Consider the following 27,459-nt stretch of genomic DNA (forward strand, 5'->3'; position numbering starts at 1 on the left):
TGTTGCCTGCAGCTCTCAAGCGTCTTTTTAATGGAGTGCGGCAGTTTGTTAACCGGATTATCAAGAAGATTAGCGGCGGATCAAATGATCCTTTTGGGGGGGGGGGAAGCGTAATCCCCTCGCGTGTGTTTGGACACATGTGCGCGGCCTTTTCACATGCTAACTAGCGTGCGACGCTTCCGTCCGTCCGTCCGTCCGTCCACGTAATCCCTCACTCGCTCACTCTCCATTCAAGTTGTGGCAATGACAAAAAGGAGCGTTTAACCCCCAACTGGGACACGCCCCCAACTCCTCCTCCTCCTCAAAAAAAAAGCGAAGGTTAATTGAAGGTCACAATGTGGGCGTGCAAGTGCAAGTGAGGATTTTTAAACGGCCAATTAGCATTCAGATGAGACACTTGCACCGGCCCGTCACAAAAAAAAAACAAAAAAACAAAAAAAATAATGTCCTGCTTTACAATAAATAGGGGGGAAAAAATTGGATAAATGTGGAAAATAATTTTGAGATTTATTGAGTCTTCCAATAATTGTGAAAGATGAAAGTCAGCTTTATGTTGAAAATGTGTTTTCATTGTGCGATATGAAATGTTAGCAAATGTTTTGTTTGTCTGGTAATGATGAGAAACTAAACGTTGCGTGCGACGTGCGGCGTGCGGCGTGCGGCCTACGCGTGCTCCAGCGCCTGTTTGAGGTCTCGCAGCAAGATGGACGCCAGCACGCTGTTCTCCGTGTGGAGCGTCAGCTTGCCTCGACTCGGCCCGTCCTCCGCGTCCAGCACCAGCACAACCAGAACCAGGACCTTGCTGCTCGCCGTCCGGCCGGCAAACCTGCAAAAACAAAACAAACGTTGGTCGTCTTGCGGGCGCCGAGGCCCCGCCCCCTGCCGCCACTCAAGCACGACTTCAAAACTCATTTGATGGACTCCGGCTGCCTATTGAGCAATTTCCATGGAAATGGCCCCGCTGCACGTCGAGGGTCCTAACAAGAAGGCAGCGAGCCGCTTCAAGCCCCGCCCCCTCCCACCCCCGCCATCTGCGTCCATTTAGCGCAACAAAACGCCCGCTTAAGAGCTGACAAACGGCCCACAAAGGACGCCACTTGGAGAGCCCCCCGCGCCAATTAGCGAGGGAGGGGCCGGCGGAGCCTACACAATGGCGGCGTGCGGCCGTCTCCGGGGAGCGGCCAAATTAGCGTCAACGGGGCCGAGGGAGTTCATTCGAATGGGAGACGCTCGAGCGTTTGCCGTCGTCCGTCCGTCCGTCCGTCCGTCCGTCCGTCCAGTAATACATAAAGACATCAATGTTGGGCACCCGGCGCCAGCGCGCCGCACAGGAAATTGGGAAATTGCTGCCCCGGCCCAATCGTCGCGTGTCCTTCAAACGAGGGGTCAGCAGATGGCCGCCGATATTTTGCGCCCGATTGCAAGTTGCAACCTCCAAACTAAATGTTCAGCCATCGTTTCATTTGCCACATTTCAACGTCCTGCAAAATACGCTCAAATATTCTAAGAGAGACCGAAACCGATTAATCGTTCGCCACAGAGGGCGATTACCGATATCGATATTCATCAAAGTGAAAAGATTTTCAATACAAACGTCAACATTTAACTTGGCTCAAATGTCTCCCAAGGTTGCAAATAACGATTATTTCACTCATCCATTCACCCATTTATTATTATTACTATTTTTAATCATAAAGCTTTTTGGTCCAAATTGAGCCACAATAAGTTTGATACGATCAACGCGAGTCGGGGAAAAAAAAATCATCAAAAAGTGAAGAGCGCACGTGTTCGTATTGAGACTTAAATGCTAATTGAATTGTGTGTTTTGTTTTGTTTTTTTGTAACAGTTCATCATCATCATCACATTTTCCTCCCAACGGCGTGAAAAATGGCGGCCATTTCTTTGATTGCGCTTGTTTACACACAAACAACAACAATCGTTTTTCTACATTTGCTTTCCCGCTTGATTTCATTTATTGCCAGCCTCCCTCGCAACAATCAATTAGGACGATTGGCCAGGCACCAAACACCCAAGCCCCGCCCCCTCCCCCCCCCCACACCAGTTGGGAGAAGCAGTGCTGCACCCTGCTGGTCAACACAAGAACTGCAAGACAGGACAGGACTTGGATTGGCTGCTTTTCGATTGGAACAATCAAATACAAATATAAAAGTTATCTTCTTTTTTTTTTATTAACATTGTAGAAGATTTTTTTTTTCAATTTGTATTTTTAATTTTTATTTTTTGTAAATCTTTTTTCATGTTGCAGAAAAGTGTATTTTAATTTCTTCTCATCAGTTTGAAGGGAAAATAAATGTGTAACATTTTCAACATTTATGTTTTTCCCTTCTTTTTCTTGTTCTTGTTCTCCTGGCATGTCAACACCAAAAAAACGTGTGCAGCGACTTTGAAGGAAAAAAAAAAAAAAAGATGCTGCTTCCAAATCAACTTTTTATGACTTGACAGTGATTCATTCATTCAGTGATTCAGCGAGCAGTGGGAGGGGAATTGAACGTCTTTTAATGATCCGCGGAAAAAACCCGTTCTGTCCTCGAAGATGATCGAGTTGCGCTTCGGACAATCGTGTGGGTTGACGATCTTCCAAAAACGATTCGGCGCTCTCACCTGTGCAGACGACTTTGTGAGGAGGCCACCGCGCCCACGTTGGCCACCGACAGGACCCGCTTGGCGACGGCCTGGCCGGAGACGTCGCTCATCGCCATGGCGACGGTCGCCGACGTCTCGTTCATGCCACGGAGGTTACCTGGCGGACAAAAATACAAAAACAAAAAAAATGCTCTCTTTGTACGTGTCCTTTTCAAAAGGGTTGCAATTATTCATCCAATAATAATAATAATTATTATTATTATTATGCGCCTATCTACGGCATTTTCCTCTTTTTGAAGCTGACAGCTACTCATCATTAGGGTGACGGGCTACCAATTTGAGAGATTATTATTATTATTATTATTATTGCAGGGGGAAAAAAATCCCAAAAATTGTTTGGCACAAGAATTTCTGCCTCGAAGACACATCATGTCATTGATTTTTCACAATTAGGAAATGGAAAAAAAAAGTTTTTTTTTTAGCACTTTTTTTTAAGTTTCTGGTTTTAATTTTTTTGTTTTGTTTTATGGGATTTAAAAAAAAAAAATCTGTTTTTCAGAATAATTTTTGTTCTGGTTTTCTGAATTTTTTCAAAATATTTTATCCTGTTTTTTTTTTTATTCTTTATGTGGTTTTTCAGGATTTTTGTGTTTTTTTTTCCTCTCTCTTTTTGTAATTCTTTCTGTCTTTTCTCCCATAATAATTGTTCATTTTGTTTTGCTCTCACTTTGTTGTGTGCAGAAATCGTTTTCCGAGAGGCTGCAGGGCGTCAGCAGTTCGCCCACGGCAGGTTGGATCAAAACGCTGAAGCGATCCTCTTTGGTGCTGGTGCCACAAAAACAAAAACAAAAACAAAAACAAAAACAAAATGCATGGGCTTCACTTGACAAACATCATCATCATCATCATGACGATTGTGATTGGATTCCCTTGTGGCAGGCAGATAATCGGTTGCCGTTCAGCCAGCCGACGCGGGCCAAGGCCGATTATTGGGAGAATAATTGTTATCAAAATGAGGCTGCGCTCTCAACTGGGAATTCTGACACAAAATGGGAGAGAATCGATTGCAATGGGAATCAATAAGGATGTTTGGTTTTTTTCTGGACATGGAAGTTTTTAGCAAGGTGAATGAAATGAGTGCAGTGTTATGAAGTTCAAATGGTAACAATGATACATTTTTTTGATGTGTCATTGGGAATGAATCGGGAATTTGATTTTGTGTGAATTTTTTGGTCAATGGCAATTTTTAGCAAGTTCCCAAGGTGAATTAAATGAGCGGAATGTTTCAAATTTCAAATGGGAACGATGTGAATCTGTTATGCTGAATATCCCATTTGGAAATTTGTGGTTGAAAACGTTCAATTGTGGCAAAACAGTCAATTTTGAGAATGAGAAACATGAGAGTGAGTTGAAATTGCAAAGATGTGAATGGAATGAATTATGCAGAAGAAATGAAATGGAAAGAAATGGAACGAGAATCCCGTGTGAATGCGTTGCGGTTTCTTTTTCTTTTTCTTTTTGCTTTACCACAGCTGGAAGTTGGCCGCTTGCGTGGAGTCGTTGAAGTCGACGCCCATGGAAACGCTGACGGAGGCTTCCGGATCCAAACGCTCTGTGGGGAGGAGAGAACGTTTGTTGCGAGCGGCGAGGATGAAGATGCCGGCAGAGTGGAAGCGGCGGCCGATCTCAGCGCACGAGCTCGTCAACAAGATGCGAGCGGACGCAGACGGAAACAATTGTTTGCCGCCTTCCGTTGTGACCAAAATCACATTTGGAATCGGTTCAAGTCCAAAAGCAAATGGCCGCTCTCCAAACTTGAAGCCGGAATAATCCTTTGTCAACATTAAAGCGACAAATCCACATTTGTCTGCATGAATCGATCCCAAATCGGCCACCAATCAATGCGGTGCAATCGGCACACACGGGTGGCCGATTTGGCCGTTTGTCGATGCTAATTAGTGTCGGATTGATGGACTTGGACGCAGGACGACCACTTCATCGTTTTTTGGTTTTAATTGCAAGTTGAATTTATTGCTATGTCAATTCATTTTTTGTCATTCTGCATTTCATCAAAGAAAACATCAGTGCGTTGTTTCAAACAATTGCAAAAACAAAAACAAAAAAATGGATGTGCGCCTTTAAGGGGTGCGAGTTGCGCTTTATATCTGTGGCTCTCCTTGCCCACAATGCAGAGCATCCAAGTACCATAATTGTGACCATTTCCCACCTTGGATTTGGATTTATATTTATGTAATTGTGTATACATTTTTTCGTGTTTTATTTCCATTTTTGGCTTACTTTTTCCCCTTGTTTTTTATTTTGACTTTATAGAAATGTGTATACATTTTTTGGGGCTTTTATTTCAATTTTCGTCTTATTACTTCCATTCATATCTATTTTTTGGTATTTAATTTCTGAATGCCATATTTTTGGATCTGGGTTTGAATTGACTACCGTGTGTTGCACGTCCTCACCGATGGCGTCAAAGGCGTGAATGTTGGCGGCGGCGGCGGGGGCGGGGCCGCGCTCCCCGATGCGGATGTCCTCCAGGGGGCGCTCGCAGCAGTTGGTCAGCGTGACCCGCACGGCCACCATGCCGGAGCCAAACAAGCACGGCTGGCGGGGGAAATGGTACGCGGCCGACAGGCCCTTGCCGCTCATGTGGTGAAGCAACTCGAACCCTTTCGCCGGAAACAAAGTTTCGCTCCACACCTGGAAAACGGAAAAACGCACGCACGCACGCAACGTGAGAGGACACAACTTTTTGGCTTTGTTTGTTTTACAACAAAAAAAAAAAAGGGCAAAACGTGCACAATGAGAGGACAATTTTATTTTATTCTATTTTTTTTTACAAAGAAAAGGGGGAAAATGGGCAAAACAAGAACATCAACATGTAAACATGAAATGTAGTTTCAGTTAGTTTTGTTTTTTGAAAACGCATTGAACAAAACGTTAGTTTTAGTTTTAGCTAACTCCAATAATCTTGGTGCTATCCGCATAGCTGTCACTTTTTTTTTTTTTTTCCGTTTGTGGAAAGTGTTGAAGGATAATGAAGACGTTCAGCTGCCGTCACTGCAAAAAGCGTGCGGACAGCAGCAGGTCCTTGACGCCATCCCAATAACAATCTGGTCAACGCGCTGTAAAAAACGCGAGCGAGCAAACATTGGCTAGCGCCGGCCGGCAAATTTATCTTCCGGACGCGTCCGTGTCAATAAACGTCGGCCGCTTGGCTCAAGGTCCCACGCGAGTCGCCCGACTCGCTTCCCGGGAGGCCGGACACATTTTTTCTTTTTTTTTTTTTTCCTCATCACCCATTTGACACGGAGGCCAGTTAACGTCGAGCGAGCGAGCGAGCGAGCGAGCGAGCGCTTGTTCTCTTTTGGCACGGGCCGTAACAGCTCAAGTGTAAATAAAGGCAACAAGAGGGATGTAACCTTGACGAGCTTGTCAGCCGCGTTAGCCCCTCCCCCCTGCCGGCGGCCGGCAGGCGACGGGGAGGGAACGCGTTGATTGAGAGGCTCGATTACACGTCAACTTCAAAGAAGGCGGCGTGATGGATGTCGAGCGCCCGCCACTCACCTTCAGAGCGCCGGACGGCGATGCGCCGCTTCCGATGCGCCGCGCTGGCAAATGACCCGAAAATCCCGCTGACGTATCCGAAAGGGGCCGACGTGGAGCCTCGCGCGCGCGCGCGCGTGTGTGCGTGACGTGACGTGAGGGCCCATTTACAAGGAAGCGGTGGGGGGGGAAGATTCAGATTGAAAATCCATTTCTGGTTTCAAGAGGGAGGGAAAAAAAATGGAAGAAAAATTGTCGTCGTGACCTCGAGGAGGAACTTTCGGGCTTAACTTCAATCTTTGGTTCATTTCGGTTTTGTAAGAAGAAAAATTACAAAAAAAAATTCATAAAAAAAACAGTATTATAAAAATAAAAATCAGAGAAAGAAAAGAAAAAATAGAGAAAAAAATAAAGATAAAAGAAGGAAAAAGAAAAGGAATAAAAGAGAAACAAAATAATTAAAAATAATAAAATAATTGTACCCTTTGATTAATTTCGTTATAAGAATAAAAAAAACAGCATTATAAGAAAGAAAAGAAAGAAAAATAAAGAAAAAAGCAAAAATAAAGAGGAAAAAATACAGAAAAAAATCATTAAAAATAATTATAAATAAAATAATGGTACCATTTGGTTAATTTTGGCATAAGAATAAAAAAAAGGGAAAACAATCGGTATTATAAGAAGAAAAAAAAGAAAATAAAAAAAAGACAAAAGAAAAGAAAAAAAAGAAAAAAGTCAACGTGTCATCGTTCGAGTGGCGTGCGAGACGTTTTGCTCTCCAATTTGGAGTGAGCAGGAAGGTTGAGCGATGTTGGGCTGTTCCTGATGGACAGCAAATGAAGAAACCATGATGGCCCTCTTCTGTCTGCAATGGGGTCAAATGTCACCGACGGTTCCATTTCCAGCGCCCGCGCCGCCTAATTCGGAACCAATCGCCATCCGAGGGGACGGCCGATGGACCAAAACGCTCGCTCGGGATTCGCACGCACGTCCCAACGTCAAAAGGTTATTGGAGGGCAAGTCGGGGAATGGCCACATTGCGGCGCGGGTCAAAGACGATGACCGCTTTGGTTTGAATCCAAACGTCTTTGATGAGAAGCGTGCGGTCGTTCTCACAAAAAAAAAAAAAAAAAAAGGATCCCCGAGCGCTCGCTCGGCTCCGCGGGGCAGATTGAGCACAAATCGAAACGACACCAGGAGCAGAGAAAAAAAAAAGAAAAAAAAAGGTGAAGTTATTGACCCCGCTACGCACATCATGTATTTATGCATCCAATTGGCTGTAAATCAGATGATGTCGTGCATTTGTCGGCGGCTGTCAATCACGCCGAGCGAGCGAGCGAGCGAGCGAGGGGTCGCTCGAAAGTCGGAGAGTGAGAGAAACGCGTCCACGTCGTTAAAACATCCACGTTGACGTTTACTTACGAACACTCGTTTACTTAGTTGACACTTAAAAGTCAACATGGAGTCAAATAAGGCTGCACAATATTGCAATATCGTTGCTGAATATGCAAATACAAGTGTGACGATATATCCATATCGTGATACTTTGTCTCCCAATACATTTTCAATATGGCTATGCAAGTATTGCAATATTTGTCGTTCATAAACATCCACGAGAACGCCTCATTGCACATGACTTATTGAGCAATGACTTGGCGGGCCACTAGATCGATCAATCAATACAAATTAAATCAATAAATACTAAAAATTAATTTTTAAAAACTGACTTTATTAAAATTCAATTTTCTTATTAATTATGGGGAAAAAAAGAGATATTAAAATAATCAATTCATGTTTTGATTTTGTTTTCGTATTAAAAAAATAAATAATTAAAACCATGAATTGATTATTTTAATCTCTTTTTTTCCCCCATAAATTCATGAGAAAAGTGAATTTTAATAAAGGCCGAGTTTTTTTTTTTTTTAAATACATTTGTTATTTATTTATTTATTTTCCATTTACTGTTCACATGAATCAAAAAGTATTTTCTTCCGTTTATGAAATGCCTGACTTATTGTAGTTTTGAATATAGGAATTAAGAATCATTTTTTTTTTTTTAATAAAAAAAATAAATAAAACCGTGAATTGATTAATTTAATGTCTATTTCTTTTCCAATAAATTATAAGAAAAGTGAATTTTAATAAAGGACCAAGTTTTTGTTGTTGTTGTTTTATGAATGATATCAGGTTCGAAAAAGGAAAATCGATTTGAATGTTGGCTCACATGGAGAAAGCACCGAGGTGGAAAACGCACACACACACAGCCAGCTGCCAGTAGGGTGGAGAAAAAAAGGTAAGACCGATGTGGATGTTGCACGAAACCAGATGGAAAGTACACGTGGCGGTCGGAGAGACGGACGGCGGTGGAAAAGGTCGAGCGTCACGTACGCGCGACAGACGGATGGACGGAACGCGGACGGCCCAAATCGAGTTCAAGGGTGCAAGCGAGACGCGAGCGAGCGAGCGAGGGAAGCATCCTGACGGGCCATAAATACAAAGCGGCGGAAAAAGGTCAACACTTTTCTTGGCATACGGAAGGAGAAGCTCATTTTGCTGCCTGCAACAAAAAACGCTCCCAAGCGCACGTCGGTGCCAGCCGAGCGTCGACGGACGGCGTTTCCACACAAACGAGCTCACCCACCGGCGTGTGCGTGTTGGCGGCCGAGACGCCAGACAGCGAAAGTCCTTCCAGGTCCGACAGCAAACTGCAGGAGGACGACAGCGCCGCAGACGACTTGCTCGGGTTTGCGGGCGCGGGCAAAACTGACACACAAAAAATAGACACATCAAAAACAAATATGATGACAGAAGTGCGACAATGTATCAATATCGCAATACTTTGTCTCCCAATGCTTTATCAATACGCCTACATGAGTACCGCGATATTTGTCGTTCATATACAGCCACGAGAACGGCTCCATTGCACATGACTTATTGAGCAATGACTTGGCGAGGCCACTAGGGGGAGCGAGAGGCGGGGAAACGGACGCAAGTCGTCAGGCGAAGAAGACTTGTGGAAGATTTTTAGCAGCAACTGACTCACTTTTGCGTACATTTCAATGAAAAATGTGTATTATATCTTCAATTTTAATAATTAATTTTAAAAACATTTTATGTTTCAACTTTTTGAGGCACCAATTCTGAGGAATATTAATATTGATTTCATTGGATTTAGTAATTTGATTGATTTATTTACTTTTGCAATGTTACACAAAAAAATGGTCACAGTTTATAAAATGAAACAATTGATTATGTAAATATGAGTTACACGTTAGATCAATCAATATGTGGAACAAAAACAAGTTTGAGAAGTTTCCCAGTCGCATCGCTTCAAAAGTCAACTAAAAATTGCAATCAATTTGCTCCCTGAGATCAAACTGGTTTTCGATTGAGCTTATATCGGCCGCGGGATGCCGATATTCATCAAAAATGTTCATCTTTATTAATGTCGACTCAACTCACAGTCATCGAGATCCAGCAAGGACGCTTCCTTCTTGGGCATCTTTTCCACCTGCAACAGAAGAAAAAAAAAAAAAAAAGTGAGCATCAAAAATAAAAACGCTCAAGATGGAAGACTACAAGTTTTGAAACGGTGATAAACACATTTATTATTTCGAAATAAATAAAAAAAAAAAGCACAAGATCTACCTTTGGTTTGGACTTGACGTTGTTGTTCCGCTGTCGCTGTGCGGCAGGAACCGATTCCGAGTCCGAGTCGGACGAGGACGGGGAGGAGCTTTCGTCGGACGAGCTGCTCTCATCCGACGCGGCCGCGAGTTCCTCACTACTCCCGTCAGAGTCTCTGAAAGGACGGCGTGAAAACGTTGCAAATGACGATTATTTCCAGGGATGCGCCAGAATACCATTTTCAACCAATCGTTTGGAAAGTGCCCATGCCGGTGACCGATAATTGTTTGCAAAATCAACTTGAAATCTAACATGTACAAATGCATTGAAATTCAAGCTGAATTTGATTGTAAAAAAGGATCAATATGTTTGGCAAGCTCATTTCTCCGTCGGCCGGTTCCGCGTTTCTTCAATTTGTCCCGTTAACGAGCGTTTACTCCGCCCGCCACTTGGAGCAGTGAAATTAATGAGGGCGATTGTGACGCTAAGCGGCCGTGATGAGAAGTCAGTCTTCATTTGGGACGCGCATTTCATTTGCGGACAACAAAACCATAAAAAGTCCGGCACGGCGGTCCCGATTGGGCTGTGCCTTAATGAGGGCATGCCGCCGCGTTTCGCTAATTAGCGCACGCCAACGGCGAGGGCGGGGTCAGCACGTTTGGCTAACGCCGCGCAGCCAAGTGACCAATCACAAGTCATTCGCCGTGGAAACGTGGAGGAGGAGGAGGAGCTTCATGGGACTTGGACAACAACCTCACGATACGATACAGGAGTCACGACACGATGCGTATCATATGCGATACACATGAATTCCAATTAGGGGTGTCAAAATCAGCACGGCAATTTGGAGTTAATGCCACAATTTTTTTATTTTTTTTTAAACGCACGATTAAGGACCACCCTTTACTTTCATTTTTCTTAGCAAGACACAATCACTGATGGGCTATTTTTTATTTATTTTTTTTAAACAGACTTCACTTGTACACTTTTTTTTTTTTTTTTTAAATAAGTAGGCTAACTTCAAAGAGCTGCTCGTTAAGTACAATGCAAGTTGCAATATCCTTTGCAAAGGGGGAAAAAAAAAAAAAGACTGTGTCCGTGTATGAACAAGCGACGAGTAAGGAAAGGAACATCTGGCCTTCGTTTTTAATTTTTTTTTTTTTTTTTTTTTTTTTTTTTTTTTTTTTGAGTACCTGTCAGCTGCGCTTCTTTTGCTTTTCTCCGCCTCAACTTTCTTGCTCGTCTTCTTCTTCGTCGTCGTCGTCGTCTTCTTCTTCGTCGTCGTCGTCTTCTTCTGTTCCGATCCGGTCGAGCTCTTTTCCGATTGGCCAGAACTTTTCCCGGAATCGGCGGAACTTGTATCGGACTCGTCGGCGCTCTCGTCCTCTTGGTCGCTGCCGCTTTCAGACTCGGATGCTGTTAACATCAAGCGCAAAACGTTTGCATCAAACGATTTCCCCAATCGTGCCATGTTGGACATTTTGAATGCAAGTTCCAAACATCCGCTTTAAAAACAACAACAATTGTAGAACGTAATCGTTTGCACGTAAATGAGTTGTGACACAAACTTTCACTGCTGCTGCTGCTGCCGTCGTCGTCGTCGCTGCTGTCGGAATTTTGGCCCTTTTTGTCTCCGTCCTCATCCGAGTAGAACTTGTCGTCCGATTCGGGCGACTTGACCCGTCCGACGAGCGGCGCCCACTCGTTCACCTGAAGATGGGAACAGGTCAGTTTCACCTGGTTTAGTGTGACGACGTGTAACTTACCGGCTCAACGACTTCCACGTTTCTCACGGACTGGTCGGGCGCCACCGCCGGCCAGTCGGACAGCTCCTGGTATCCGACCGCTTTGCTGTTGAGGCTGTGCGAGAGCGTTCCCAGTTGGAAGCGATCTCGATCTGGGAGGCCAAAAAGGGAGAAAATCAGCAAAATAAATCAATAAAAAAAATCCGGCTTGTGGCCGATGCGTGTGCGAAGGACCTTGAAAGGGCGAGTGGAGCACGGGGGCGGGCTTGGGCGCCAGCAGGATGCGGCGGGCGTACTTGTTGAGGGCGCCGCTCTTGTCGCCGGGCACGATCAGCTGGCGGATGAAGCGGGTGCGGTCGCGGATGTCGTAGTTGGGGTCGTACTTGCCCAGGTTGAGGACGTACTGCGTCAGCAGTTTGGTCTGGGGGAGACGAACGGCAGCAACAAAAACATCAAACTCTTACGAGGACGACCACGTCGTGACGACAACGAGAATAAAACATTGACAGTTTTTGTTGACTAAAACTCAACTATAAAATGATGTTTTATTGGAATAATATAAAGAATACAAATCTTGATTTATAGTCGGTTAAAATCTGAATAATCCAAAAATGGTATGAGACTGACTATGATATTAACTAACAAGTGTAACTGGAAGTGGACTACATTTAAAAATGGCGGCTAACATCTTATTTCGCATTGTTAGCCAAGTTAGCGCCACAAACATCCCGGCAAGGTTATTTGAGTTCACTAAAACTAACCAAAAAACTACAACTAAAATTCAAAAAACTATTTTGTTCAATGAAATAAAATAAAAACAAAAAAACGACATTTCATGTTTACAAAACTAACTAAAACTCACTCGAATGTCTTTTGTTTTATTCTTTGGCAATTCATTTCATGCGTGAGCCTTTGGGAAGCCACCTTGAAAACGAATGAAAACAAACTCAAACCTCACAAGAGAATTCCAAAAGGATAAATAGCGGTGCCCGCTACCTGCTTGGCGTTGGTGAGGTAGAGCTTGGCGGCCAAGTTGACGGCCTGCAGCTTGACGATGTCCTCCTCGGCGGTGAAGCTCTTGGCCATCTTGCGCAGCACGTCGGGGGCCATCTTGGGCAGGCGCTCGCAGTACTCGCCCACCAGCCACAGGATGCTGGCGCGGGCCATGGGCACCTGCCGGCGATGGATGCGGGCGGCCATTTTGCTGCTCTCAAACGGCGGCGCGGAGTCTTACCGTGATCTTGTCGAAGAGCTTGGCCATGTGCTTGATGATGTCGCTGTGCTGGGTGGGCTGCGTCAGCAGCAACTTGCGGATCACCACCACACTCTCCGCCACCACGCCCTCTACAACAACAGCGACAACATCTTCACGTCATCAGACATCGAGTATTTCTTGAGTGCAAACTAACATTTAAAAAAAAAAAAAAAAGTCACCAAGGAGTCAAGTAAACAAATTTACTAGCTTTTTTTTCCCCTTCTCACAAATTTGCCAATTTAGAAAGTTGCAAATTTGCCATTTTCTAAACGCGCAAATTTAAAAAAAAAATTGTCACAAATTTGCCACTTTTTAAACTCGCAAATGTATGAGTTTTTTTCTTGCAAATTTGCGCGTTTAGAAATATTTTTTGGAGCTTGTAAATGGGAGTTATGAAGCATTTTGTCTTTTGGACAAATGAAATTTTAAAGGCGATATTTTGATGCCCCGCCCCCATCATATAGTATTCTGAAAAGTCAAGATTTTTTGCCCAGTTGTTATCTCAGGTCTTGAGATGATACATGCCAAGTTTGAAGTCAATCAGATGAAAACTGTTGGAAAAGGGGGAAAAAATATGATCACAGTCAATGTGCCAAAAAGAGCCAAAATTGGACATTAAAAAATTCATAGCTCACTTCCTGTACATTTTAGCTACATGGACCCAATTGACTTTTTGTGTGTCTCGGGGTGCTACACGTGCCTGCCAATTTTCGTAGCTCTTGGTTAAACGTGACAGGATTGGTTTTTATTTTTGTATGCTAGGGGGCGCTATAGAGTCACTTTGTTATGACAACTCTATAATATTAAATACTTCGCCGGGCCTGAAGAGTGTGCAAAGTTTGGTGAGTTTTCGTGAATGTTTAGGTCTTCAAAATGGCGATCGAAAAACAAGGAGGGACCTCGCAGCCCTAAAAATCAAATCTAAATGTCAGATTTGGATGGATCACCCCAAAATGATGATGTTTTTTTTAACTTTACCGTCTGTGCTGGAGAGCAGCAGCACCAGACCGTTGAGGCAGGTGTCGGTCACCTCGGCGATGTTGGTGGCGCACCTTCCGATGGCCTGGATGGTGGCTGCCGCAAAGGCTTTGTCTTGACTCTTCACGTACGTCTGCCGGGGAAAAAAGAGCAAAGTCAAAATCGCACGTGGCCAAAATGGACTTTGGGAAGGAAGAGGCCAAACCTGAAACTCTCGCAGGACGGTGGCGATGTTGGCCTCGTTGGCCAGGTTGGTCAGGATCTCCAACTGCAAACAAACATTAGGCCACACCCACCGCTTCACTCTGGTGGGCGATACTCAACATTTTGATATCCATCTGACACCAAATGCAGTATCGTCGATACCGATATTGATACTTTTCAAAAACGATGGTATATATTTCATTTTTAAGTTCATTGAATTGCTTCATCAACAATCCAATTTTCAACATTTGAGTGTTTTTCAACATTTGTTGAGAAATACACTTTAAATGGATACTCGACTCATTGAACAATTTTCAGTTAATTTTCATCCATCCAACCATTCTCTTGACCGCTTATTCCTCAAGTTATCAAATTCATTTTGGACAAAATATGAACTTTTCACTGCTGAAAATGGCTCAATGAGTCAAGTATCCCTTTAATTTGATATTTTCACGTACAACTAATACTTAAAAAAAAATAAAAAAATGCCACTTGTCAACTGCAAATGACATCACTTGTGCTCAAGACCAGGATTGTTATAGTTTTGGAATTTTTCATTTTAGTTTGGAGTTTTTGTTTTTAAATGTAGTTAGTTTAAATTCGTTTTCAGGGTGTTTTTGTTAGTTTTTATTATCATTATTATTATTTTTATTTTATGGTAATTTTCAGGATTACTTTTTGTACATGAAAAATAATGACGTTACCACAAAATATTCACTTTTTACTGATGAAAATGGCTGAACGAGTCAAGTATCCGTTTCAATACTTTTGTAGACTTGATATACTTTATCAATGCTTTTTTTCCAGAAACATTACAAACATATTTTTTGTGTTTTTTTACTTTCTTAAACAAAAGTTTACAAAGTGATTACGGGAAAAGAGATTTGGACAAATTCTTGATCATATACTGTCCAGAAAGTGCACATACGAAAAATCAGAAAAAAATCTGCCTTTGTTTCTCAGCCTAAATTAAAAAGATGTTGACGATTATCATGCACCAAATCGAAAACATAAAAACATACAAAAGATTTTTCTCGTGCACTACTGTATATGTGAAGGGAATCTATTCCAAAGATGAGATGCTAAGTCATGTGCATAAAAGATATGGATAGGATATGGCTCCGCCCACCACTCGTATACGACGTACCTTGAGCGTTTTGATCTGCGTGGTGTCTGTGGATCGCACGTAGAAGCTCTTCATGAAGGGCTCAAACATCCCCTGTTTGCATTTGAAATGAAAAATGAAATCAAAACGCTGCAAGGTGTGAATGCCGGCGGCCGCACTCGCCTTCCTCTGGATGGACATGGTGGCGATGTTCTGGAGCACCACGTACTGCACCTCCCTGCGGCAAAAGCGGCACGCTCAAGGGAAGAAGAGGTCAGAGGTCGGCGTGACGCTTGCTCACCTGTGGCTCCGCAGCAGACGCACCAGCGACTTGGTGACCACGTTGACTTCCTGTTTGGGCGCCAGGTGCCAGTAAAGCTGAGCCACCGCCATCACCACCTGCAAAACCAAACAAAACAAAACAAAAAAATCACTCCCAGCTTGCTTTCACCGTCATCAATGTCTTTCTTTACTTGATTCATGACTAATTATTCATGTGCACTTTGATAAAGAAGAAGACAAACTACAGATGTTGCATGTTCTCAAAAAGAAGACAAACTATTGATGTTGCATCGTCCCCACCCACAAAAAAAAAAAAAAAAAAAAGACAAAAAGATGCACAAAAGACAACTGATGTTGCACTTTAACAAAAAGATATCAAAGTACTGATTTTGAACTTTGTAGACCACTATAGATGTTGCACTTTCTCACACAGAAGACAAAATATTGTTTGCTGTATTTTCCAAAAAAAAAAAGTCAAACTACCCTTTGATTTGATTTATTTATTTATTTGAATATAAATCCTGATGTGGCAACAATCCCCAAACGATCCCCCAGTGATGGAGCCGAAAGAAGAACGGATTGATGCTGAACTTTCCTAAAAAGAAAAGATTCCTTGCAGACAATCTGGAAGAACACGAAAGACTCAACGAGAAGAAGTTTGCAGCGCTTGACGATTTGATTTTGCTTCAAACGCGACGACGTGTGTCCATGCTGTGGGTGGAAAAGGCGTCGATGAAGATGGAGAAGGTTTTCGTCGGCATCGGTGAAGAAAAAAACCAAAAAAAAAAAACCCTCTGCAACGCGCGTCTTCCATTTTGAATGATTGGGAAGCGGCGAGGAGACCTTGAGGCTGCCGCGTGATGGAGAAGCGCCGGCGACGCGTGCGGCCATCTTGTGACAGCTCGCACTTTGTCCGCGTGGCTTTGTGTTTAGACAAAATGGCATCCAGGAATACATCATGGCCGACAAGTGCGGATGCTTCATCCTTCTTAAACTTTTTTTTTTTTTTCTCTCAATACGCAGCCAACCGACGAGTGATGTTTATGTTTTTTGTATGTTTATATTTAGTGTGCACATCGATGCTAATTTCTGTTAGCCTGTTTCTGGCCTGACAGCAATAAGCTAGCAGACTTTCATTTGAGACTAAATAATAATACACTTTTGGCACTGAAATTCAATGTGAACTGCTTTTTTTTTTGTGTGTTAATTTTGTCAACAAAAAATACTTTCGTCAACACATTTTTCACTAGACTAAAAGCCTCATTAATAAACAATAAGTGGGACTAAATCAGTATGCAATAAAGAAGACGGGATGAAAATGTATTTCACTTATTAAAAACTGGACACGCCACCCACAATGCTTGCTAAAAAATTGTGATCTTTGCTTCGAAAAAGTTGCTTTTTACTAAGCCACTAGCAGCAGTTTTTTTTTTCCACCTTTGTTTACATGCTGCTTTTTTTTTCTTTAATCGTGACTAGCAGCCAAATTGTGTGCATGAGATTCACTATTTTGATTGGACTACAGAACTTGAAAACAGAAAGGTGCCTTGTTAATGCTTTACTCAGGTGTTTTGCAGCATTTATGTTTATGTACAGCACTTTGTATACAGCAATGCTTGTTCTTTAAGTGATTTATAAATAAAGTTGAGTTGAGTTAAATGATTGTCCTGACTAAAACTAGACTAACAGTTATTGCTGGCTAAAAGTAGACAAATAAAATAATGTTTGTTGGACTAAAATGCTGGATTTATAGCAGACTAAAAATGGAATAAATAAAAAATGGTATGAGGTTGACTAACTATGCTATCAACTAACAAGTGTGATTGAAACTGGACTAAAATTGAGACAAAAAAAAGAAAAGAAAAGGCGTCTAAAATGAAGACTATTTGAGCGACGGGCGGCGAGCTTGAAATCGAACTCACGGCCGTGTTGCGGCTCTGCAGCAGGGGTTTGGTGTTGCGGAGCAGCAGCCGGTGGTCCGGGTCCATCACGTAGGGTCTCGCTTCCGCCGGCTCCTTCTTCTCCTCCGAGTCCGACTCGTAGAAGGTCTTGTCGTCGTTTTCCGCAAACTCGGCACCCTGACAGTCAAACACGCAAAAGGCGCTCAACATTTGTGCTTATTGTCAAATCCTCTATTTACAAAAAAAAACAATGACGTTCCATTTCTGAGGGCCATTCAAATAAAAATAGTAACTGTCAACAGGTAAGCGACAGGTAGTGAAACGACCTCCCTTTCTTGCCACAGACGAACACGGCGCAACTTAACCTGTGGCTTACGGTCATCATGGCTAGCAGTGTGCTAATGGCAAACACATTCACTCTTTTTTGCTACCTTCCAAATAACAGAAGAAATTTCAAATAATCCACTGCTTTTGCAGAAAAAAAAAAAAAAAAAAAAAGACTTCTGATATTTTGATATCTTGCACTTTCCCTAAAAGAACACAAGCTCCTGATGTGCACTTTCCTAAAAAGAAGAGAGGCAATCTACTGATCATTTTGTTGCACTACCACCCCCCCCCCCCCAAAAAAAAAAGATTGATGGCGCACTTTCCACAAATAAAGACAATTAATGTAGCATTTTCCTAAAAAAAAAAGAAAAGAATTTATTTTTTTTGATGTTGCACAAATCAATTCATGCTGCACTTGCTCGTCTATAGATTGATTGTTGCACTTTACAAAAAAGAAGACAACTGATGTTTGTCTCTCCCACAGAAAAACAAACTACTGATTTTTGCACTTTCCTAAAAAGAAGACAATTCATGTTGCACTTGCTCCCCCCCAAAAAAAGACAATCGATTGATTGTTGCATTTTCCCAAAAAAAAAAAAAAAAAAAAGAGGCAATTCATGTTGCACTTTGCTACCAAAGAAAACATGTTGTCATCCTGTTAATAGTATTCCCATCATATGGACGAATCGACGGCATGTGTAAAAACCCGACAGCTATGGATTTTCAGCGTTTGCCAAAGTGTGCAGCAGGCAAAGCGGCGCGGGCGCGTGCGTCACCTCCTTCCAGGGGCTGGCGAACTGCGTGCGCGCGTATCGCGTCAGCATGGAGATGATGACCACCTGGCCCCACTCCTCCACGTCCACCAGCAGGTTGCACAGCTTGCGGTAGTTCTTGTGGATCAGGTCGATGCGATCCGGGCACACCTCCTCGAAGGACATCACCACGCTGCCCGCCACCAGCTGCCCGCAAAACAACAACAACAACAACAACAACAAAAACTCAATTCATCAAAGTGTGTGGGGGCACTCGGGGGAAATACAAACTGTTGTTAACGAGTTGGATCTCATTATGCCACGGAAGAAAAGAAAAAAAAAGTATTTTCAACTTTGATTGCAGCTGGTGGATCATTACGGGGTAAAAAAAAAAAAAAAAAGTTTGAATTGAGTCCTTTTCACAAGCACGAGAAGAAAATCCATCAATTGGACCTTTCCGACAAATCAAACCAATTTCATGTGCAATTCCCCGAAAACATTTTCATTGAGTTTGTGCGGCTCCATTTGAAGGCCGGCCTTGTTTTCTGCACATGGTGGGGGGTGTTTTGTTTTTGTTTTTTTTAAGAATAAAACAAAACCAGTACCACGATATTCAAGTTCTCCATAGCACTTTACAACATTTGGTGAGGCTCCATCCAAAAATGAGAAATAAAGTTGAGCCGAGTTGCGTCATTTTCAACAGATGGATTTCCATACTTAATTCATAATCGACAAACGCAATAATAAGTCAGAATGCCGTGTTAAGACTAACTGGTGCGCATAGAATATTTTATTGACAATCATAATAATCATAAAAGCAAATCAGATTTATCTGACTTCCCTTTGAAAAAGGTTACTAGAAATAACTAACTCAACTCAACTACGTAAATAATATTAATATAATTATTCATATTAATGTCAATATAATATAATCTTCTTCTTTGGGCTGTCCTGTGCATCTTCTGCTCTCACACCAACTACCTTCATGTCCTCTTCGACTCCATCCATCCGTCCGTCCGTCCGTCCGTCCGTCCATCAAGCTCCTCTTGGGTCTTCCTGTGGATCTTCTGCCTGGCATTTGGAACCTCGTCATCCTTCTGCCAATATCGTCTCTCTCTCTCTCTCTCCTCTGGACATGTCCAAATCATGTCAATCTGGCCTCTCTGACTTTATGTGCAAAGCCTCTAACATGTTTCAACCTCGATTAGTTTCAACATATTGACTCCATATGCTGTAATATTGCAAAAATCCATTTTTCTTGACACCCCCAAGTTGACTGCGTCTCCCTTGGCATGATGACGAGCTCCCCTTTCCCAACTTCTCAAGTGGCAAGGTAAACTCCCCCACGTCATCAAGAAGAGTGACGCCCCCCCCCAAATCGCCCGCCCGCTTGCGGCATTATGACAAGCCGGTAATGGAAAAATCAGGCCAAGCAAATGGCTCTTCTAATAACAATCAATTTCCTGGGGAAAATGACGAGCGTTTCCTTGAATGCGTTTTGCCATCAATTGTAATTACGAAGGCGGGACGAAGGTTGGATTGCTGGCTCATCACGTCAGACGCAACACGCCACCAAACGCTATTTCTTGCCTTTTGTTTTTGATGGATGCTGCATCCATCCGTTGGGGTTGGACCATAACCCCCCCCCGTTTCGTAAATGAATGGCCGTCCCACCGAGCCCCTAATCAGAGGCCCCTCCTCCTTTCAATTTGGCAAGGCGAGCGCGGGGGAGGGAGGGATCCATCATTTATCTTGTAATGGCGACATAATAGATCCATCACGTTCAAACAGCTGCACAAACTCCGACGTTCCCGTTTCGTCTCCAAATGCGTGTCACAGCCATTTAAACAAGCAGGCACATTTGTACAGGTAAACATCAGGAGGTCAACTGCGTGTTCACCTGATAGCGTTCCTCAACAAGCTAGCATTCATTCATTCATTGCTTCTTTGGTTTTTTTTGGTTTTTAAGGTCAGGAGACCAGAGGAAAGATCACAGGAAAGAAAGATGAAACACGGTGAAATACAGCACAATTTTTGAGGGTTTGGATTTGGATAATTAAAACTTTAATTTGGCTAATAACATTGTATAGGTGGCATGTGACCCCCCCCCTCTCTTTCTTTCAAACAAAAACAAACAAACAAATGAGCCGTCTCTCTCGTCTCATCTCGAGACTCCCCCAAAAGCAAACGCAGGCGTGAAAACGCGCATGTGACGCTTATGAAATATGAAATCTTCACGATGGCTTTTCCGTCATCAATCAGCAGCAACTAGCACTTGCGCAATGATGTCGCCCTCCCCCCTCGCCGGGTCTCAATTCCAGTTGCGCAGAGAAGTCATCCGTCTTCGTTAGCGGGCCGCGGCTAAATATGCTATACATCTGCCGTTGCCCCGCCCCCTCCACCCTCCCCCCCACGCGCTCGCCGCCAGTTGGCCTAAGCCACTTTATTTGTTTGGATCATCGCAAGTGTTTGCTATGAATATGTGTGCACATCGTAGCGGAAAAAACACTTGAAATCATTCATTCACGTCTGATTGGATTGTTATTATTATTATTATTTGGAAAGACGTTTGAGCGTGACGCGAGCCGTGGACGGACGCTTAACCAGGGAGCATGCGAGGATGACAATTGCCAGATGCGAGTGTGGCACATGCAAAAAAAAATACAAAAATCCATAAATGAAAACAGGCTTGAGCGTGGCGCCCTCTGGTGGCCTGCAATGCACTCACCGTGCTTTTGTCCTTCAGGAGCTTCTCGATCACTTCGATCAGCTGCTCCTTCTGCTCCGGATCCAGGCTGACCACACAAAGAGAGCAAAAAAATAAAGAAAAAAAACATTTTTAGTGCACCCACAGATCATTTTTTCCCCCCTGAGTTTATCACAGAAATGAACACAAATCTTTGTCTTATAACCACAAGTTTCTCATTTTGTTTCCACTGTCAATATGTCAAATCCTTCCAAAGCAGCTTTTCAATTCAACAAAGCAATTCCTGACTAAATGAAACTCTTCACTTCACTTTAACATCGTTTGTGGGCAACAACATGGGACCAAACTTGGGCCCAGGCTGGAGGAATAAAAAGCTTTGTGTTGCACAAAAGATCTCTTCCTCTTCTCTTTTTTTATTAAATTTTATTTGTATATGAACATCATGATGGGCTTGAAACATTATTTTGAGACGGTTAAACTACAACTCAACAATAATATAAACAAATAATAAATAAAGAATACAAGAATAAAAAAAAAATCAATAAATATCAATAAATAATAAAAATAATATGAATATAATATAAATAGAATGATGATTTAGATTTTACCTAAAAATAATAAAAACTCTGCTGCCTGAAGTCGTGCAACCATTTCCCCGCCACTCTTATGAGATGCTCCCGAGTGGCCCGCCAAGTTGCTCAATCAGTCATGAACGATGGAGCTGTTCTAAGTGGCTGAGTATTAACTGCAAATATTGCCATACTTGCGTCGACATATTGATAATGTATCGGGAGACGACGTATCACGATATCAGCATATCATCACACTCCTGCTATGAATTGTGATACAGATCGAATCGCCAGGTACCAAAAGGCAATTCACTAGATCGTAAAAGGTTTTTTCCCTTACACATGACAGGCTTTCAAAATCCGGCGTACGGGCCAACTTGAAAAGCGCGTCTGACCTGTACAGCTTCTGGATGGCGTGGGCGGACGTCTTCCTGACGTACGGCGACAGGTCGGCGGCCGCCTCCTTGATGGCCAGCATCATGATGGGCACGATGATGGGCACGCGGATGCTGGACAGCACCCGCAGCGCGCTGCCGCGGATCAGCTGGTTTGGGTCCTGGGCCAAGCGCAACATTCAAATCAATTTAAAAAAAAAAAAAAAAACATGCACGCTTGATTGCGATTGCAATGCAGACTTTTTTTTTCTTCTTTTTTTCCCCCTTTGACGTGGAAACGGAGGCTCGAGCTCAAAAACAACAATGCGGACAAATACAACAAATATGGATGTGTGTGCATATACTAACATTTTCTTGTTTCTTGTACCCAAAAATCGTTTTTTTTCCCCGCTAAACGGAGCAGCTCTTACCTTGAGGGCCCGTTGGAAGGTGCTGATGGAGAGCAAGGCCAAGTCCTGCTGGTCTTCCGCGTATCGCACCAAATACACGTACACCAGCTTCTTCAGCTGACAACACCGAAATCGCAATTATTTTCAGAATCATCGAAGGCGGGAACAAAAATTTGGATTGGATGTGGTGACGTGACGTGACGTGACGTGACGATGTTGACGGTCGTACCTCGATGTTCTTACTCGCCACGTTCTTCACCACGGCGGGAAACAACTCTGACGCGTTTTTGCCTTTGGCGATCAGCTGTGGAGAAAAAAAATAAAAAATAAATACATACAAATAAAAACATACAAGTCGCGTTCGCTAGCTCAAAAATAAAACAATTAATAACACAAATAATACCGATTATTAGTAGTGAAGGACGCCGACAACCAATATTTGGAGCCAATATTCATTTTCACGAAAACGGGAAAATATTGGCATCAAAATTTTGAAAAAATAAACTCCGGCTCTTAATTTATTTTTATTTTTTTAAAGCAAATGTTTATTGAGCAACTTTTAGGGTTAATAAAATATATATACATTTTTTTTTAAATGTTAGTCAATAGACATCTTTGTTTTTAAAAATCGAACAAATTCCGGGGTCAGCGAGGAGCATGTTTTCAAAAGTTCAAAAACAAAACAAAACAATGCACTAAATAAAGTAGGGCTGGGCAATGTATGGAAAAAATATTGCTCTCGCGATATGCAAATAGCAAAGATCATTTTCAAATGGAATTTTTGGCTTTGACCTGAAATTGACCAATCAGACACAAACTTAAATGTGCATCACCATCCAACAGTTGAACATTATCGAGAGGTCATTCCAATTCCTTCACTAGGAACACATTGAACTTGCTTATTTTACCACATGGCAATAAAAATGTGATTCTTTCATTTGACAATAAAAATTGTTATAATAATATCGAAATTGCGATATTCAACAACTATCAATCGCATGTTTTTCCAACATCGCGCAGCCCTAAAATAAAGTATTCAAAATTTTGAAAATATGGCAACTATATTACATTTTGAACTAGACTAAATGCAATTTGTGGAGAAATTGCCAGGGAATGCTGAACGCTAACGTCATTAAGACTAATGTGAAAACATTTCCCACAATGCACTTGTGCGGACGACTCACCCCGACGACTCTCTTCATGGCCTCCAGTTTCAGCGACTCCTTGTTGCTCTCCAGCATTTCTTTCAGGTCTTCGTTCCTGAAGGCCACAAAAAAAACAAAAACTTTTTGCTCATCGAGGACTTTTGCAGGGACCGTGTGAAAAGGTCCACAAGTGTCAACAGAGAAAAGCAAGCAAAACAAAAACCAAAGCAAAAAGTGCTCATTCCTGAGCTAACAACGCTAACAGTGCTGCAGCATTGTGCACTTCCGTGCACACAAACGGCCCTTTTGTGCTCAACAGTCACAAAAAACGCTGAATACAAAAATTCCATCAGCGACAATTTCACCGATGGAATGTTTGCTAACGCCAGCAAATGCTAATTGCTCGTTTGGGGGAAGAAAATGACACACTTGTTGGGCTCTTAAGCAAAGTGATGAGAGAGAGAAAAAAAAAATGCATTTTTCTAAAGTGCCATTTTGTTTAGTGTTTGGATGTTTTACCCAATTTTTTTTAGACATACAAAAGAAAAGGAAAAAAAAGAAAAAATCCCAGTGTTTTGCTGACGTCACAAAAAAACTCAAATTTTGTTTGACATCTGAAAAAAAAATAAAAAATAAAGCTTTTCTTTGCTTAAAAAATAAATAAATGACCCCCCCCCCACACACAAACTTCCAAAACATCCATAAATATATATTTTTTTAACATTCTGTTTGTGTTTCAGATATAAAAAAAAATACAAAAAAATGAGTTAGAGAAAAAAATAAAACATGACCAAACCTGATAATGTTCTTAGAATTTCAGACATACAAAGAAAATTGACAAATTTTCAGTGTGCATCATCTGAAAAACCAGCAAAAAAATTGCTTCAGATATCCCAACAGTCGCAAAAAAAAAAAAATAATAATAATTGCTTTAAATAAATCCCCTCAAAAGCTGTTTGGGTTTCAGATGAAAAATAATAATACGATAAGAAATGTTTGAGTTTCAATAACTTATTCATTAATTTATACTTAAACACAATGATTATCACCAAACCTGATAATATTCTTCGAATTTCAGACACCCCCCCCAAAAAAATTAACAAATGTTCTTTGTGCATCATGTATTGGGAAAAACACCCCAAGAAAATAAAAGCTTCAAGTATTCCAACAGTGAAAAAAAAAATCATTTGTTTTAAGAGTTTCAGTCGCAAAAAAAAAAAAAACCTTAAAAAATAAATTCTCTTTGGGTTCCAGATAAACTGAAAAACATCAAAAATCATTTTCTTGACATTTAGGAAATAGGAGAAAAAAAACAAAAAAAACTCAGTTTGGGATTTGAGTTTTCAGTTGTCAAACAAATTTGGCAAAGTTTTTTAAACGTGACTTGAGTCGCAAGCGATTTGTCTTCTGTGGTACCCGCGCGGCGGAGGCGACTTGCTGCCGCGGGAGAGCGTGAGGATGCGTTCTTCCTGGCTCAGGTGAGATCTCAGCGACAGCTGCAGGTGCTCGGCCGACACCATCGCCGACCTGACGGCCACGGACGCCTCCGAGCGGAACGTCAACAAGTCCATGGTCGGATGCTGTCCGCTGGCGTCCGTCCGCTCGTCTCGACTTTTGTCAAATGAAGTCACAAGAGCGAGTCGAGCCGGCGAACTCAACAACGTGTCATTGTTGTGACGTGCGTCTTTCTGCAACAATCCGTCCATGCAGTCGCTCGTCAGCTGCTTAACCGCTCTGGAGGCAGACAGCCACTTGGGATTTTGGTTTCTTTGTTTGTTTTCTTCTTTTTTGGGTCACCTGGCAGCGAGTTTGGCCACGCGGATAACAAGAAGAATGTCAGGAAACGGCCCACAACACGTCACGTGACCTCCGACACTTTTCATTGGCTTCATTACGATGCTTCACATCCAGACAAAAAAAAAAAAAACATCAGCTGGCATTTATTTGTTTTCAGACGATATCAGCAAAACTACTTTCACATTTGGAACAGCAACGTCAGTCACACGCACATCCTCACAATACATATGTGGATAACATAGAAAAAGTCTACACACCCTTTTTAACATCTCTCTTCACTAATTCTTCTATCCATCCATCACTTCCTCTCTCAAATTGTATGTATTCATTTATTTGGGTAGTAAATGTTCATCATTGTTTATCTAATAGTACAACCGTGTTGAAAATCTATTTAACAATGACCTTTCGATATATAAAACTTGACAAATAAAAAATGAGGAATGAAAAGTCTCTCTTTCCCTCTCAAGCGCGCAAATCGAGTCCAGCTGAACACTACAAAGTTCTCAGATGATGGAGTGCAGAACCTTTTCGTAGCAGACCGCTGCCCTCTGGTGGAAACCGGCTGAAATGACAGCCAAAATATTGACCACCTCATGTTTCCCCTCCTCACATATCAAATGTTGTGTTGAGTCAAGGCACGACTTTGCATGAGGAAAAGTGAGCGACCTCGGAATGTTCACACTCGGCCCAAGTTCACACACAACAACAACAAAAAAACAAAAACTAACCGAACTCTTAGTAGCCATCGATACATCGCCAAGTACCAATGTCACTAGTTTTTTTGTTTTTTTGATAAATAAAATGTCCCCACTAAGAAAGACCTTCATATATGAATTACTGGTAGAGCATTTGACTCTTTTATAATGTCTTTAGTATGTTTGACTTTACGGGGGTAAAAAGAAAAAAAAAAAATAGTATGGATTATTTTTGCTTTCTTTATAGAGGGGTACATTAAATCAACTCAACTCAAGTTTATTTCTATAGCACTTTCAAACAGCCTGAACTGTCACAAAGCGCTTTACACAAACACAAAAAACAAACATAAAACAACATAAAACATGAACACCAATACAATACAATCACAACAAATCAACATTCTTCTAACCCTAAATACGATTTGATGTTTGAAGCAGTTTTTGGATGAAAGAGGACAGAATCAGTCTCCTTTAAGCAGCAACATGAACAACAATGTTCAACAATGAACAATGAAAGGTGTTGAATGGACATATTTGAAAATAAACTTCATAAAAAAATACGTGTAAATTTTGAAATATTAATGTAACACATTTTTATGGTAATATTAAGGCCTTGTTTTACATTTAAGATTTAATGTTTTGTTTTTTTTGTTGTTTTTTATCTGCAGGAACCCTTAAATAGTACCTCAAATATGATTTTCAATAAGTTTAAATGTCCTGAAAAGGCACTAGTATTTAAAAAAAAATAAAAAATCTGCTGTGGTCACAGAATATCGCGGAATTTGTCCCGCGATAAACGGGGGTTCGCTCTGACATCTTCACCCAACTTTCGCGACTTGTAGCTAGCAAAGTTAGCCGAACCGGTGAAAACACGTCAACGTGGCATACGCAAGTTAGCATTAGTCCGAGTGGAAAGAAAGCACACTGATAAAGTTGCCTCACTTTTTGAAGTCAGCGCTGAAGAGTCCGAAAGCAGTCGCGGTTCCAGTCCCGGCCCCGGCGCTGCTCTCCTGGCCAGCCTCCACCGCAGCCTCCGCTCCTCCTTGGTCGTTGTACAAAGCTGTCGTCGACATCTTGCGAAGCTTTTTCCCAACCACGCAAAATTATAAAACTAAAATATGCTCCCACTTTGGCCGTCAAATGGCCACTAAAGTGTGGTGTAAGTCGGCGTGACGTCTGTTACGAAATTTTTGTAGGAAGCGACCAAACTTCTCTCGAGACTCTCCTGAAACTTTTTTTTTTTTTAACATTCAGGACCGGAAGTAAGCGGCTGGCGTCACATGACAGCTTTCCAGCGTAAAGGACATAGATCTGTGCCGACTATCATAGATCGCCCATAGTATTATGGCGCAGAGGCGCTCTTTTAAATGTATTTCTATGCTAAGTGTGCCTTACTGGGCCAGACGCACTGATCTGTATATAA

General features: G+C 42.1%; 1 protein-coding gene across 2 annotated transcripts; it reads right to left on the bottom strand.

The window, feature by feature from the left end:
- Window positions 1-488: 488 nt before the first annotated feature.
- Window positions 489-27,403, bottom strand: ap3b1a (adaptor related protein complex 3 subunit beta 1a). Of its 2 annotated transcripts, none has more exons than XM_077498457.1 (27): window positions 26,979-27,403; window positions 23,584-23,659; window positions 22,629-22,703; window positions 22,421-22,516; window positions 22,011-22,171; window positions 21,068-21,134; window positions 18,364-18,546; window positions 17,282-17,437; window positions 15,379-15,476; window positions 15,261-15,315; window positions 15,120-15,191; window positions 13,974-14,036; window positions 13,769-13,901; window positions 12,770-12,879; window positions 12,532-12,708; window positions 11,770-11,956; window positions 11,557-11,687; window positions 11,359-11,500; window positions 10,984-11,206; window positions 9,812-9,965; window positions 9,626-9,674; window positions 8,805-8,926; window positions 5,080-5,317; window positions 4,133-4,217; window positions 3,333-3,430; window positions 2,624-2,762; window positions 489-826 (listed from the first exon to the last, which is right to left on the bottom strand). In XM_077498457.1, the coding sequence occupies exons 1-27, from the start codon at window positions 27,107-27,109 to the stop codon at window positions 664-666; spliced, it is 3,384 nt and encodes a 1,127-aa protein (XP_077354583.1). In that variant the 5' UTR covers window positions 27,110-27,403; the 3' UTR covers window positions 489-663. The 2 variants fall into 2 exon arrangements, with proteins under 2 accessions (XP_077354583.1, XP_077354582.1); XM_077498456.1 differs by lacking the exon at window positions 26,979-27,403 and adding an exon at window positions 24,961-25,263.
- Window positions 27,404-27,459: the final 56 nt, after the last annotated feature.

The sequence above is a fragment of the Festucalex cinctus genome, chromosome 15 (assembly GCF_051991245.1).
Source record: "Festucalex cinctus isolate MCC-2025b chromosome 15, RoL_Fcin_1.0, whole genome shotgun sequence".
NCBI lineage: Eukaryota > Metazoa > Chordata > Actinopteri > Syngnathiformes > Syngnathidae > Festucalex > Festucalex cinctus.